We start from the raw sequence: 16,614 nt of genomic DNA, 5'->3' as shown, positions 1-16,614 counted from the left end.
TGAATAAGGCATTCCCAATGCGAGAAAGAATGAGTCACAGAGAATAAGGTTTAAGAGGCAAGAGCGATCACAGAAACAAACTAGAGTGAGATTAGAGAAGACAGGCATTTTCAGAAATTAAGCCTTAGGGGTAGTTTTACAGGAAGAATGTAAGACAACTCTTCAAAGAATGAGACAAATACGATTACACTAACTGCTTGAAAAACTAATTTTAATTACACATTTAATATGTAAATGTGCACTGAACTGAACTGATTCAAATACATAAACACTTTGGTGGTGGTAGTGGGGTGTAATACAGTTTCTACCTCTCTGGCAAGCCCTGTTTCTTGTTTTCCGGATGTCCCGGCGTTTACTCCTGGGTTAGGTTGAACCAGCCTACCAGGTTCAACGACTCTGCCATCACACCTAGGTGTGCTTTGGAGCCATGAAGCACACTGAGAATGGTAGGGCAGGAGTATAAATATTTAAACTACAGAAAGGAAGAAGAAAGGGAAGGTATAAACTGACTGATGGGAAGTATGAAAAGAAAGTGCAAGTAAGAAGCAGCGGAGTTGAGGTTTGCTTCACTATTCCCCAATTTGGGACACTGGGGGTTCGATTTTGGCGGCAGGGCGGCGGGCCCGGCTTCCTCTGTATAGCGCTCCTGGATTCTCCCAGTTCCGAAAAGGCGGATCAGTTCTGGAGCGGGTTCTCAGTGTTGAGAACACACCTGCGCTGCCATTTGGCGGGGAGGTTTCTTCAGCGCCCAGGTGTTCCTCGGTATTCTTTCTTCCCTCCCTGGAACTCAGATTACATCATCCCAACCTGAGCAGCGTGGCCAGATTTTTCCCATTTCAAACTCCCGCTCTCTTGAATGCCAATTCTTGTTCCTTAAGCAAACCAGGTTGGAGCTGTTATGTTTCCCCCAACAAGAGGGAGGACGCTCCAGGACGAACCTCATTTTAGCGAAGAGGCTATTAAATGACCCAGGGTACTACTTTCCTCGCATTTACAAGCTACAGCTGCACAGGAAACACACGGCCACCCAAGGCCGTGGCTGCGCCAACACCCTCAGCTCCATACGCTTGTCAAACGCGACCCGAAACATCCTCAGCGAAGTCGGAGAGCAACCGGAAGAAGAAAATCCGGGGTGTCAAGGCGGAGAGCGGGGCGGGGTAACGCCGGCAGGCCGCGCCTGCGCGGTCACTATACAGCGCCTCCCCGCGGGGCGTGCTCGTCAGGCCGCCGCACCCTATCAGGCGGCCGCAGGGAGCGCGCCCGCGGCCTCGCCCTCTCTCGCCCCACCCCTCTCTCATCTCCGCCGGGCCTTAGACTGAGGTTGGGAGACCCAGAGCGAGCTCCACTCTCCGCCCCGAGCGGTCCCGCACTCCCCCTAGCGCGCGTGCGCAGGGGCGGACCGCAGGACGAGGGCGCGAGGGGAGGGCGGGCGTACGTCCTTGCGTGCGTCTCAGGCAGCGCGCACGCCGGCGTGAGAGGGCACGGGGAAAAGGTGCCTCTGGCCGGGGCGGCTCGGTTTCCTGTGGCTATGTAGCTGAGCTCGTCAGCTCCGGGTCCTCCTTCGCTGACTTCGCCGCGTCCTAGCGCTGAGCTGCTGCTTCAGAAAGAGAGGCTGTCCTCACGCCTACCGCGCTCCCTCGACGGCCGAGCCTGCTCGCTCGCCCGTCGGAGCGTCCCGGCCGAGCAACCCTGAGGGGGGAGGGGAGGCCATTTTGTCCCGACCGACTCCCCGGAACCGGGCGGAGCGGCTGGGAGAGGCTTCGGAGCAGCGGTCGCCGCCCTCGGAGGCACCGGACGCCGCCACCGTCGGGGCTTCCTCGACGAGGCAGTTCCTAGGTCACCCGCGCCCTCTCGAGCCGTCCTTTTTCCCACGGTTCCCCCGGTCCTCCGGCCTGAGAACGCCCGAGCGAGGAGTTGGCCGTAGTGAGAGGGACCGATCCCTTGGGGCCGCCGGCGGCGAGAGCCTGAGCCGCTCCTCCCAATGGCGAAGAAGACGTACGACCTGCTTTTCAAGCTGCTCCTGATCGGGGACTCGGGAGTGGGGAAGACCTGCGTCCTTTTTCGTTTTTCGGATGATGCCTTCAACACCACCTTTATTTCCACCATAGGTAAGACCTGTGGGAGGATGGTGTGCGATCTCTGCAGCTGCAAACCGTTCCTTTTACTCCAGACATCTTGCTTCCCGTAATATACGCCTTTGTTTCAGTGATCCCGATTCCAAGCGACAGACCAAGTTACTGTTTGAATCGGCATTGAGCTTTCTGGGGCGGGGTCTTCCCCTGCTTTCCATCCGGTCTTTTGCTCTCAAGTCTCCCACTCTGCTCAGTGCCTGCTGTTAGAAAATATGCAGCATTAGCAGCGTTCCAGAATCCTGTTTCTTTAAGCGTCAGGGTTGGCTTTTTCCGTGTTTGTGTGGCGTTACTAGATGTACGATACTTGTAAGGCATTATTTTGATGGTTGGAGTTGAAGCAGTAGGGGTCATTTGGTAAAGACCTGAATTTATACTTCAGGGCAAAGAGATTCCATATGGTCGTAACTTAGAGTAAGCTTGAGGGTTTGTGTAAGGAATAATTAAAGTAAATTAGAAGGGAAAAGTGAGTTGCCCCGCGTTGACTAATCCATTGATGTGTCAAACAATCGGAGGCTCTTAGTGCTTGGGGTGGGACTCCGGCATGTTTGCACACAGTGCTTTTCGAGACATCAGCAGAAGCAGTAATCTGATGGAGATGGTCAGTTTCTGTCCTCGAATCTGAAAAAATGAAGTTTTCCCCTCCTGTTTTACACTAGCATCTTATAGGGACGTGTCTTGCAAGTCATAGCCTTGGGACTTTTAATGTACTTTTCACCTCATGTTTCAGAATTATTTAGTATGAAAGTAAGAGCTAAAGATTGACCTTTTAAATCGGTTTCTTGTTTAGGAAAAGAAAAGGGAAGACTCTAGGAAAGTCCCTTTCAACTCTACGGAGAAAATTAAGTGTCATTTACACGAATTGTGTTAAATTGGGTTGGATGTGCGATCCTTTTTTTTCCCTCGCGAGATAAATATCTTAACACGAGGTTGTCTCTGTCACTTGGCGACCAGTACACAGCATTGGGGCAAGTGCAATAAAATCCATTTTAAGTGTAATTAATTTTATATTGAAATGATTATAAAAAGCAAGCATAGTTTTCTTTGAACTCTGGGAAGTGTCGAATTTAAGCTGATCTCAATTTATAGCATTTGGAATCGATGATTTGGATTTCTTGTGATAAGTGTCACTTAGTTCATTCTCATAAAACAGATAATACTGAAATTTGGCATTAGATCGTTTTGACTAGATTTTGATTTTACTTGTTTTGGGGGGAGGGCGTCTTTGTAATTCTTGTTTCCTGAATGTCGTACTGCTCTCTAGACCTGTTGTAAATTTCATGAGACTTAGGGCGTCTTTGTAATTCTTGTTTCCTGAATGTCGTACTGCTCTCTAGACCTGTTGTAAATTTCATGTTCTCTGCCTGTGGGTTAGCACTTCCTACCACTAACTTTAAAGATTCCACTTTTAGCTGTAGCTGGGTGGATCAGGTGGTTAGATCCTTCAGCAAATATTTATTGAGCACCTAACGCTAGGCACTGTTTTCGGGATAGATAAGTGGTGAACATGGCAGGAGCAGTCTAGAGAGGAAGCACAAGAGTGTGGACAGTGCTGCAGTGGGGGTTGGCACAGGGAGAGGGGTGCTTAGTCTAAATTAGGCTTGCATGGAGATGACGTCTGAAATGAAGTCTGAAGGACAAGTAGAAATTGAACTAGAGGGGTGGGATGGGGCCTTACTGGAAAAGGGAGTGTAGACTAAACCTGTAGTAAGATCAGAGATTTCATCCACGTTGGTCAGCTTTAACCTGTGGTTGAGAAAGGTAGAGTGGAAAGTAGGAAGCAAAGCATTAACTCCCATCTACTCTTGGCCTTTTGTAATGGGTGCAGTGTTGTTTATTGTACTCACAACTAAAACCCAGTCCTGTAAGATGATGACACAATCTTCTTATGTAGTTTTGTGGGACCTTAGTTCCCAGACCAGGGTTTGAACCCTTGCCCTCAGCAGTGAAAGCATGGAGCTCCAGGGAATTCCCTCCTGTAGTCTTTTTACTAGTGAGAATGTGTGGTGATTTGGGATCTCACCTGCTGGGTTGGAATCCTAGTTCCACAGGTTACTGGCGGCAGTTTGACAAGTCAATTAACCTTTTCTCCTACTTCATTTTCTTTAAATATTGTAAATAATAGTACTCATCACAGAAGGTAGTTGTGAGAATTTTATGAGAGCAAAGTGCCGCCAGGCACACTGTAGGAGCACAGTGGATGCATATCAGTTATACATGGACACGTGCCCCATGTGCTATAGTGGGGCAGAACAAGTTACTTTATGGATTGAATGCCCTGTATGCAGTGGTCATGCAAATATTGGTTAGTGCTCTGCTAAATGTATCACTTTACACTCTGGAATGTTCATATTTTGATACGAAAATATTTGATGTGTGTGATATTTTGATATCTAAGACAGGTTGAACAGAATATATGGATGTAAAATTCTGAGTGCAGCTCCAACATGTGGCATACATTAGCTCTATATGCATGTTTAGACGTCTCCTGGTGTCTTACATCAGTGTTATCCAAAAGAAACATAATGTGAGTCACATCAGATTTTTTTGGTAGCCACATTTAAAAAGGAAAAGAAGTATTTAATACTGTCTTTCAGCTCATTTTATCCTGAAGTCTTCTCATTTTATTATATAATCAAAACTTAAAAATAGTTGAGACATTTTATACTTTTCTCTAGTGTGTGTGTGTATGTTATCTTTACAGTTCATCTCAGATTAGGCACATTTTGACAGTGCATGTCTAAACAGTATAAACTGGCCAGTTGGTGAATATGCAGATGATTAGAGATACTTAAAATATGTACTACTTTTAGGGCATTTTAACTTTCATCAGTTGGCTAAGATTTTTGTTTGTTTTGCTTTGCTTTTTAAAAAATAAAGAGCATTCTCTATGAATGATACTGAAATTTGAGTTGGCATTTGATTGTTAAAACGTCTTGAGGTTTGAAAGGAAGTGGTTACCTTGCAGGGGTTCAGAAGGGCCAAACTTCGAGTATAATGTAGCCTCTCATTATTTTAGACATAGTCATTTTAGTTACTTATTGGTTATTGATTCTTGGAAGAAATGATTTTTATAGGCTTATGGTCCTTATTTACAAAGCTCACAAAGGCTATTTAAATTTTTTATGTACTTTTCCACACATCTGTATCAGAAGTTGTGTGTTATATTTATGGTCAGATTTACTGCAGATAGAATTTTAAAAACAAATTATGATGGTATGTTCCACACTCACCAATCTCAAAGGAAATTCAAGGGCACTAGAATATAAGCTGCACAAGGGCAGAAGGCTTTGTCTTTGTTTTTTTGCTGACAGATGCTAAGCACCTAGAACAGTCCCTGCATTTAATGGGTGCTTGGTAAATAATCAAGGCAGGCAGACAGGTGGTAAGTACAGTGTAACCAGGATCCTTTAGAATTAGCTAGTTTCATTTTAACATTTCTTCTTTACCTACGTTCTAAACATTAAATATATGATCTAGAGAGAGTTGCTGGTTTTTGGATGAGCATATTTCATTGGTTGATTTGGCCAAAGTCACAAAAGCATTACCTCTGGGTTCTAGGTAAAAAACTAAATTGGAAAAGGCTCTTGCCTCTGGGAGAGGCAATGGATGCGTCCTTTTTGTTGTCTTTCAGCATATTTTTACCAAATGTTGGAAGTGTAGGTTCCACTAACATGAATTTAAAAATTGGTTTATTGAACTGAGCCCGTTTTATATGGAGAGGCTGCTTTTTAGAGAATTGAGCAAAACCTTTTTCATTTAAATGTGTCTGGACTTTGCTGTGACACCCAGACAGTGGCTCATGCTGCAGAAATGCCAGAGTACATAAGAAATGTCTTTCATTTAAAGATGTATTTTTAGGATTGATTAAAACTGTCCAGCCATTTTCCCAAGGAAAGTACACAAATGGCCAGTGAACACATGAAAAAATGTTCACCATCTTTTAATAATAAGGGAAATGCAAATCAAAACCATTATGCGATGTTACTTCACACCCATTAGGATGACTGACATAAGAACTGAACTTTTGTCATGCAGTTATCTGTTCCCGCTTTCGGTTCGTTTGGGTCTATACCGAGAAGTGAATTCTGTGATGATAAATGGTTTGAGAAACCACCATATCGTTTTCAACAGTGGCTGCACTGTGTTTACATTTCCATTAGCAGGGCACCAGGATTCCATTTCTCCACATCCTCCAACACTTGTTACTGTCTGTTTAGCAGCATTATTCACAATAGCCAAAGGATAGAAACAACTCAAATGTCCATAGACAAATGAATTGATACACAAAATGTAGCATAACATATAATGGAGTATTATTCAGCCTTAAAAAGGAATGAAATTCTGATAGATTTTATGACATGGATAAACTTTGAAAACACTGTGCTAAGTGAAACAAGCCAGAACAAAAGGACAAGTATTACGGGTACCTGGAATAGGTCAGTTCATAGAGAAAGTAGAACAGTGGTTACAGGGACTGGGTAATGGGAAGTTATTTCCTAATGGGTACAAAATTTCGGTTAATGGGGAATTACTGCTTAAAGGGTACAGAGTTTCAGTTTAGAAGGATGAAAAAGTTGTGGAGATGAATAGTGGTCATGTTTGTACAGCAATGGGAATATATTTAGTGCCACTGAATTGTATACTTAGAAATGGTTAATATATACAAAAAGACAAATACTGCATGATTCCAAGTACATGAGATATTTAAAGTTTCAAATTCCTAGAAACAAAGTAGAATTGTAGAAGGTAGGTTGATAGTCTCCCAGGGACTGGGAGGAGGGGGAAATGGGGAGTTGTTTAACGGGTATAGTTTTAGTTTTGTGAGATGAAGTAACTTTGGAATTCTGTTGCATGTCATTGAGGATATACTTTACACTCCTGCACTATACACTTAACACTGGTTAGGTTGGTAAATTTTTATTTTATGTGTTTGTTTTTTTTTTTTCTTTTAAACTGCAATTTAAAAAGTGGTTAAATGTCAATTTTATGTTCAGTATATTTTACTACCAAAAAAGAAAAACAAACCCAAAACACCCTTCGACAGTTGATGCAGCTCTCTAAAAGAGCATTTAATCTCAGACAGCCCCGGCACTGTTTCATGTGATAGCTACTGTTAACTGGGGGTCTTTGAGTCAAGAGGATCCTTTAAGGTACTTTCCCATGCTTAGTATTACCGGCTGTAATTTCAGATACTAAAGGCAGGTTTGTCTTTTTGTTTTGTGTCTCCATATAGAACCCCTTAGAATATTAATATAGGAAAGAACTCTGCAGTGAATTTCAAGTCAGAAAACAGACTGATGAGGTGAGAAAGTGAAAGTGTCAGTCACCCAGTCGTGTCTGACTCTTTGCGACCCCATGGACTGTAACCCACTGGGCTCCTCTGTCCATGGAATTCTCCAAAAAGGAGCTTTCCCACTCAGAAATCAAACCACAGTCTCCTGTATTGCAGGCAGATTCTTTACCATCTGAGCCACCAGAGAAGCCAAAAGATTATATGGCTAATTAGTGGAGTTTTGACTAAAATCCAGATACAATCCTGTTCATCACTGTGTTTCTCATCCTGAGAATGTCATTGTTTTGTTTGAAAAAATTAAGGATAAGGTCATTCTCCTACTCATCAATTTGTATTTGAAAAGTGGAGTTGCAGTAGTTTCGACAGAAGTGGGAAAGTAACAAGTCTCAGCACCAAATATCAAGGGGTCTGTTCAGGGTACTTGTCCTTTGCAAACAAAGCATAATACAGCAGACCTGAGCTAATAATGTTGTTGTTCAGTTACTAAGTTGTGTCCAACTCTTTATGACCCCATGGACTGCAGCCTGCTAGGCTAACGTGTGCTTCACTGTCTCCCAGAGTTTGCTCACACTCGTGTCCTTTGGGTTGGTGATGCTATCCAATCATCTCATCCTCTGTCGCCCCCTTCTCCTCTTGCCCTCAACCTTTCCAAAAGATCTTAGGATCTTTTCCAGTGAGTTGGCTCTTTGCATTATGGTGTATAATAGTAGACACGAATTGGCAAAGGAAATACTGATTGATGTTCCTGTTTGGTTTCTAAAAAGTAAAGAATGATAGAAATACTGGCAATTTGTTTCAATTAGCAGTAGAGAATTGCCCGGTTAGTTCTGTGGTAGCAGTTTAACAGAGAAATAGGGGCTTTTTGAGTGTTGATTTACAAATAAGAGACCGTTATTTAGCAAAAAATATAAGTTTGTGTGTCTCTAAGAGAATCTTCATGGGAACACTGTTTATGGAGATGGTTCGGTCATAAAGGAAGAGTGTAAAAGCTATAGAGAGCGTTGAGAACATTGTGTGAACCCTAAGACTATAAAAGTCTTTCAAAGGTTTTGCTGCCTTCAAAGAGGTGAATATTGGAGGTTAGTGGGGTAAATTCTTCAATTTAGATTATAAGAAGAGGAATTTAAAATGATGATTAGAATAAAATTTTGGTGAAGAAAACTCATCTGAAGGGAAATTTCAAATGAGAAATAAATTTTTGTTTGAAGATAGTACCATATACTTTAGCAAAAGTGATTGCTTGATATTTATCCTTCTTTCCAGAGATGAAAAATCATATTTTTGAGGAAAAGAGCAACTGGTGATGGAACACTAAGTTTCCAGCATGACCCAGAAACAGAGGCATCCAAGGTTGTAAAACATTAGAAAATGGGAAAAAACCATTATTCTGGAGACCCAAAAAGTACAACGTATCAAAATCTGAACAGAGAGCAGTGTTGGTTTGTCTTTCATATCAATGGCAGTGCTTATGCAGGCTTTTAAAAATTGATGTTTTTATTAAGGCAATTGTAGATTCACATGCAGTTGTGAAAAATAATACAGAAGGATCCCTTGTGCACTTTGCCCAGTTCTCCTAATGGTAACATTTTGTGAAACTGTAGTATCACAACCAGGATATTGTCCTCTGGCACAGCACACCAGTCTTATTCAGATTTCTCTAGTTTTACTTGTACTCGTTTGTTTGTATATATTAAATTCTCAGCAATTTTGTAACTTTTGTAGGTTCATTTTGCCACCACCACAGTCAAGATGCTCAACAGTTCCAAGGGACAAGGATCCTTTGTGTTCTTTTTTAACTATACCCTGTTCCCCCCCCTCAAAAAATTTGTTCCCCATTTATAAAGTTTTGTTATTCACAAATATGATATAAATGGTATCAATAGGTTGTAACTTTTTGGGATTTGCTTTTATTCAGCTGGCTTAATGCCTTGGCAATTCTTCCAAGTTGTGTGCGCCAGTAGTTCCTCTTACTGCTGAGTAGCATTTCATGGTATGCACTCCCTGCAGTTAACCACTCACCCATTGAGAAACGCCTGAGGTGATTCTGATTTTTGCCTGTTGTAAATAAAACTGATAGGAATTTTAATGTAGATGATTTTGTGTGATTATAAATGTTCATTTCTCGGGAATAAATGCCCAAGTGTGCAGTTACTGGGTCAGTATGGTAACTGCATGTTTAGTTTCATAATACCAAACTCTTTCTAGAGTGACTATACTATTTTATAGTCTCACAGTAGTTTGTGAGTGATCTAGTTTCTCTGTATCTTCACAAGTATTTGGTGGTGGTGCTCTTTTGTATTTTAGCTATTCTGGTAAATGTGTAGTAGTAATCTCATTGTGGTTTTAATTTGCATTTCCCTGATGGCCAGAGGTGTTGAAAACTGTTTCTATGTTCCCATCTGCCGTGGGTATATTCTCTGCTGAGATATCTGATCATGTCAGTTGCCCGTTCTCTTGATTGGATTGGTTCCTTTTTTGTTTGTTTTTTTCCTGTTTTGAAAGTTCTTTATACATTTTAAGTACTAGTCCATTGTTGAACATGTGGTTTGCAAATATTTTCTTCCAGTCTCTATAGTTTGTTTTTATCCTTCTTCATATGGCCTTTTTTCCGGGGTTGGGGTAGGTGGGTGAATTATATTTATTCAGTTATTTTGCTGCATCAGGCCTTAGTTGTGGCATATGGGCTTCTCCCTACTTCTCAACTACAATACATGGTTAGTAGTTGTGGCACGTGGGGTTAGGGGTTAAATGCCCTGCGACATGTGGACTCTTAGTTCCCTCACCATGGATCAAACCCATGTCCCCTGTATTGGAAGGCAGATTCTTAACCACTGGACCACCAGGGAAGTCCCCATGTGGGCTTTCACACAGCAAAAATTTTAAATTTAGATGAAGTTGAATTTATTAATTTTTCTTTTCATAGGTCATGTTTTGGTGTCTAAGAACTCTGTCTAGTTCTAGACACTGAAGATCTTTTCCCATTTTTGTTTGGTAAAAGTTTTATGTTTTACATGTGAGCCTATAATATATTTTGAGTTAGTTTTTGCATTGTGGTATGAAGTTTAGGTTGAGGTTCTTTTATCTTGCTTATGATGGTATCTAGTTGCTCCAGTACCATTATTGAATGTGCAGGCTTTCTTTTTTTTAAGTCTCATGTAGTCAGTCAGTTGATGCAGATGTTCTGAAGGCTTCAGAGATACCCTGTATGATGCTGTGGGATTGAAAGTTGATTTAGTGATTGACTCTTATTTGCAATAATTTATTCTTTGCTCTCTGAAAGGTTTTAAAATTAATTTTTATCAATGATATATATACATATTTGAAGTTAAATAAACTGCTAAAAGATTTATAGTAATAAAATTAAAGTCTCCTGTCTCATCCCCTTTCTAGTCCTATTCTTTAGAAGCATTGTCTAGCTCTTCTGTTAAATATTGCTATTTTCAAAAGATATGCTATATCAACATCTTTTGAGTTACTAATTTAATATTAAACATTTAACCTTTTATAATCTTATCCCACTCTTTATCCCAATTTTTTTGTTAAATTGATATCCTGTGGTTACATTAATATGCCCATGGGAATATTTCCTTTAAAACCAAGTAGTCTGTTACAACTCTGTTTCCTTTTCTCTGATGTTAAAAATTCTCTTTATTTGATTTATTTCCTTTACGCATTATCAAGTCTTCCTACATCTTCCAACAACCTCTCAAAATGAATTTCTGCACAGACAGACCGTTAGAGATTATTGATAAGTTTTATTCCTGGATACCTCTCTTCTACGTGTTTCTCCTTCCTGCTTCAGTTCCCTTAGCATCTCTCCTGTGAGAGACTGCTGGTTTATTGCTTTGGGTCATAGTAGCTTCTTACAAAAAGGGTATATGGCAAAGGAAATTTTTTGAGACTTCCCATGTTTATTTGTATTTACTTAACTGTGTTGGGTCTTAACAGCACGATAATCTTTGTTTTGTCATGCAGGATCTTTCTTTGTGGTGCATGGACTCTCCAGTTGTGGCTTGGGGGCTCAGTGGTTGTGGCACATAGGCCTAGTTGCCCCACAGCATATGGGATCTTCCCTGACCAGAGATCGAACCTGTGTCCCTTGCATTGCAATGCAGATTCTTAGCCAGTGGACCACAAGGGAAGTCTTGAGAATTCCCATATTTGTTGTCAGTCGCGAGTCTGACTCTTTGCGACCCCATGGACTGTAGCCTGGCAGGCTCCTCCGTCCATGGGATTTTCCAGGCAAGAATACTGGAGTGGGTTGCCATCTCCTTCTCCAGGAGATCTTCCTGACCCAGGGATTGAACCCAGGTCTCCTGCATTGTAGGCAGACGCTTTACTGTCTAAGCCACCAGGGAAGTCCCTGTTTAGTCGCTAAGCTGTGTCCGATTCTTCGCAACCCCATGGAGTGCAGAGTGCCAGGAGTTTGCTCAAACTCATGTCCATTGAATCAGTGATCCTGTCCAGCCATCTCATTCTCTGCCTCTCTCTTTGCTTCCTGCCCTCAATCTTTCCCAGCATCAGGGTCTTTTCCTATGAGTTGGCTCTTTGCATCAGGTGGCCAAAGGATTAAAGCTTCAGCATAAGTTCTTCCAATGAATGTTAAGGGTTGATTTCCTTTAGAATTGACTGGCTTGATCTTCTTGCAGTCCAAGGGACTCTCAAGAGTCTTCTCCAGCACCACAATTCGAAAGCATCAATTCTTCAGCACTCAGCCTTATTCATGGTCCAACTCTCATATCTGTACATGACTACTGGAAAAACCATAGATTTGACTATACAGACTTTTGTCAGCAAAGTGATGTCTCTGCTTTTTTAATATGATGTCTAGGTTTGTCATAGCTTTCCTTCAAGGAGCAAGGGTCTTTTGATAATCATGGCTACAGTCACTGTCCACAGTGATTTTGGACCCAAGACAATAAAATCTGTCACTGTTTTCCACTTTTTTCCTTTCTGCTTGTCGTGAAGTGATGAGACTGGATGCCATGATCTTAGTTTTTTTTTGAATGTTGAGTTTTAAAGCCAGCTTTTTCACTCTTCTTTCACCTTCATCAAAAGGCTGTTTAGTTCCTCTTCACTTTCTGCCATTAGAATGGTATCATCTACATGTCTGAGGTTGTTGATATTTTCCCCAGCAATATTGATGCCAGCTTGTGATTCATCCAGCCTGGCATTTGGCATGATGTACTCTGCACGTAAGTTAAATAAGTAGGATGGCAGTATACAGCCTTGATATACTCCTTTCCTGATTTTGAACCAGTCTGTTTCATGTCTGGTTCTAACGGTTGCTTCTTGACCTGTATACGAGTTTCTCCAGAGACCACTAAGGTGGTCTGGTATTCCTGTCTCTTGAAGAATTTTCCACTGTTTGTTATTATCCACAAAATCAACAGCTTTAACGAAGTCAGTGAAGTGGAAATAGATGTTTTTCTGGAATTCCCTTGCTTTCTCTATGATCCAAAGAATGTTGACAATTTGATCTCGGATATTTCTGCTTTTTCTAATCCCAGTTTGTACATCTGGAAGTTCTCAGAGGTTCATGTACTGCTGAAGTATAGCTTGAAGGATTTTGAGCATTACCTTGCTAGTGTGTGAAATGACTGCAGTCGTATGGTAGATTGAACATTCTTTGGCACTGTCCTTCTTTGGGATTGGAGTGAAAACTGGCCCTTTTCAGTCTGGTGGCCACTGCTGAATTTTCCAAATTTTCGGATGTATTGAGTGTAGCAGTTTCACAGCATCATCTTTTAGGATTTAGAATAGCTCAGCTGGAATTCCATCACCTTCACTAGCTTTGTTTGTAGTAATGCTTCCTAAGGCCCACTTGACTTCACAGGATGTCTGACTCTAGGTGAGTGATCACACCATCATGGTTATCCAGGTCACTTAAAACCTTTTCTGTGTAGTTCTTCTGTATATTCTTCCCACCTTTTCTTAATCTCTTCTGCCTCTGTTAGGTCCTTACTGTTTCTGTTCTTTATCATGCCCATCCTTGCATGAAATGTTCCTTTGGTATTTCTAATTTCTAATTTTCTTGAAGAGATCGCTAGTCTTTTGCATTCTGTTGTTTTTCTCTTTGCAGTGTTCTCTTAAGATGGCTTTCTTATCTATCCTTGCTATTGTCTGGAACTCTCCATTCAACTCTATATGTCTTTACCTTTCTCCCTTGCCTTTCGCTTCTCTTCTCTTCTCTTAGCTGTTTGTAAAGCCTCCTAAGACAACCACCCATGTTTGACAATGTCTAAATTCTTTGACTCAATTAAAAGTTTGACAGGGCTTAGGGTTCTGGTTTGAAAATAATGTTTTCCCTTAGAATGTTGAAAATCTGTCTTTTAGTTCCTTTCTGATGTTGCTGGCAAGTCCAATACCATTCTAATTTTTTACCCATTATTTCTGGCCTCGTTTATCTCTGCAGATTTTTAGGTTTTTCAGTGTTTTGAATTCTTGGTAACAGATTATGTACCTCAGTGGGTAGGTCATTTGTTTTTTCAGATAAATCCATCCTTCTCAATATTTGGTGGGTCTTTACAGGTTCTTAACTTCAAGTTTTCTTGCTTTTTTCCCTCCTATGATTTTCTTCCTTTTTATTTTCCATTTTTAGTTGGATTTTGGACTTCCTAATTGATCATATAATTTTCTGTTTCTAGCTTTGCTAATTCATTCTTACTGGGAGATTTCTGAAGACTTTATTTCAACATTTTATTTTTTGACTCTTTTTCCTTCAAGTTTTCCATGCCTACCCTCTGCCCTCTCCCCCAATGTTTGTTTTATTCTATATTTTATTTTATAGGCCTTTTGCTGATGATTGGTGGTTTCAGGGTATACAATGGGTTCTTGAATCAGCTATGCTTCAATACAGTTTTTTTTTTTTTTAATGGAAAAAAAGGAAGTGGTTGAAAGATGTTGGTGAGCATGGGTGGGGCTTTTTAATCTCCCTGGTTTTAGTTTCATCTCCACACTCCAGTGGGCTTCTTGTTTTTAAATTCAGAGTATGTCAGTTTCAGATTTTCTAGAGAATAAACCTTTAGACTCGTGCTGTAAGTGGAGTAGTAATATCTGGTTATGTGAAATGGAGGCTGTCTCTATAAACCTTTAATCAAGCCCTCATTTTCTGTTGGGCTTTCCTGGTGGCTCAGCTGGTAAAGAATCTGCCTGCAATGTGGGATACCTGGGTTTGATCCCTGGGTTGGGAAAATGCCCTGGAGAAGGGAACAGCTACCCCTCCAGTATTCTGGCCTTGGAAATTCGGTACATTGTGTAGTCCATGGGGTTGCAAAGAGTCAGACACAACTGAGTGATTTTCACTTTCACTTTCTGTCTGGTACCTGATACATGAATTGGCTTGTTCCTCATTGGTATCTTCTTCAGTGGGTTCTAAGGTCATAAACTTCTTCATCTGTTGTGGTTAATTACAATGTCTGTTATTGAAATCAAGGTAAGCTGTATATTTTTTTCCCTTAATGTTTTGGTGTGTCTTTGGAGAGAAGGATGAGAAAGATCTTTCTCCTCTAGTTTAACTGGAATTTGAAGTAATTTTTGACTCCAAATGATTTTCAACTCCACTTTTTAATGGATAACATCCAGTAAAATTATGGATGAATGATAACTTTGCTACTGTTTTTATAAATATCCAGTCTGTTGTCAAAATACAGATATTTTTGTTATTTAAAATAGTTAGATAAATGTAGGGAATCAGCATTCAAAACAGCTAAAAGAGCTTTGGGGACTTCTCTGGTGGTCCAGTGGCTGAGATTCCACACTCCTACTGCAGGAGGCCCAGGTTCAATTCCTGGTCAGGGAACTAGATCCCGGGTGCCACATCCTGGGTGAGTTCACATGCCTCAGCTGAGACCCAGTGCAGCTAAATAAATTTAAAAGGAAAGAAGTTTAATTTAGATGTATAATATATTCTTATTTTTAAAGACATATAATATAATCTTCGTTGATTTACTTCAGGAGAGGGAGGAGTATTTTTTGCTTTTTGAACAGAATATGACCGTAGTTTTCAACTTCAGTCTTTTTCTCTTGACGTATATACTGTTTTATAAAATACTAACAAATGATTCAGCAAACTCATAATCTGCCAGAGGATTGCAGTGTGTCCTATATACTGTAGCACTTGGCTTTGAATGATAAGGTATCTCCCTCTTGATTTTTAGCTGGTTTGAAATCTACTGGTACAGTGTGAGTATTTTACCTCTTTATATATTCTTAGTCTTAATAAAATGGCTTTGACTTCCTTAAATTAGACATTAATGGATATGTGTGAATTTTTAAAATCTAGTAGTGTGTCTCTGCATATTTTTGTATGTGGGGATATATACTCAGGATAATAAATGGGCTAGAGTGCTATGGAAGAAGCGAAGTCATTCAGCCGTGTCTGACTCTTTGCGACCCCATGGACTGTAACCTGCCAGGCTCCTGTGTCGATGGGATTTTCCAGGCAAGAATAATGGAGGGGGTTGCCATTTCCTTCTCCAAGAGTGCTATGAAAGGTAAATGTAAATCAAAATGATTGTTCAAATGTCAGCTCTTTGCTTAAGTAAGAGTTCCAAAAACTTTATTCTTTTGGAAAATATCAGACCTACAGAAAAGATATTTACTATAATGAATCCCCTTACATCCTTCCTTTAGATTAACCAATTGCCAGTATTTTTCAGCATTTGCTTTTATGTCTCTTTAGGGAGTTTATTTTGTATATGATGTGGTGTCTGGTTCAAAGTAGATTGAAGATCTATATGTCAAGGGGAACATAGTCACTTTTCAAAAATAAAGTAGAAAATTAAATTACAAGCCTTTGCAATTGCTGCTGAGGTTTTACAGTGTGTCAGTCACCATGGATTCAGTGGTGAGTAGCACAGACTTGATGCCTGTCCTTGTGGAGTTTCAGCTATAGTGGAGAATTTTGAAAAAGTGCACCAATATAACACTACTTGCTGGTCTTCTAAGACATTTTATATTTGTGGGAAATACAAGCTTTATGCCCTCTAAGACACCTCATTTTTCTATTTTGTTCCCTTATCTTACCAAGTTATGCTTGCTATACCTCAAGAAAGAAAGAATTTTTTCTTAAGATGTAGAATTTTAAACAGTCAGTTAGTAACACTTACATGTATCTAGAGACTAAGCTTTCATCAACTCTGAACATAATCCAGACCCAAAATATATAGTATACTTAGAAATCCCCTA

General features: G+C 40.5%; 1 protein-coding gene across 1 annotated transcript in view; it reads left to right on the top strand.

Annotated features, from left to right (window-relative positions):
* Positions 1 to 1,484: 1,484 nt before the first annotated feature.
* The window catches only part of RAB10 (RAB10, member RAS oncogene family), a 63,003-nt gene continuing 47,873 nt past the window's right edge, over positions 1,485 to 16,614 (top strand). The window contains exon 1 of the mRNA XM_052648511.1: positions 1,485 to 2,108. Coding sequence (XP_052504471.1) covers positions 1,982 to 2,108 — 127 coding nt within the window. The 5' untranslated portion in view covers positions 1,485 to 1,981. The remainder of the gene's footprint in view (positions 2,109 to 16,614) is intronic.

Source organism: Budorcas taxicolor, chromosome 11, assembly GCF_023091745.1.
Source record: "Budorcas taxicolor isolate Tak-1 chromosome 11, Takin1.1, whole genome shotgun sequence".
Classification (NCBI taxonomy): Eukaryota; Metazoa; Chordata; class Mammalia; order Artiodactyla; family Bovidae; genus Budorcas; species Budorcas taxicolor.
Note: the sequence above shows the minus strand (reverse complement) of the source record. Positions and strands in the feature narration are given on the sequence as shown.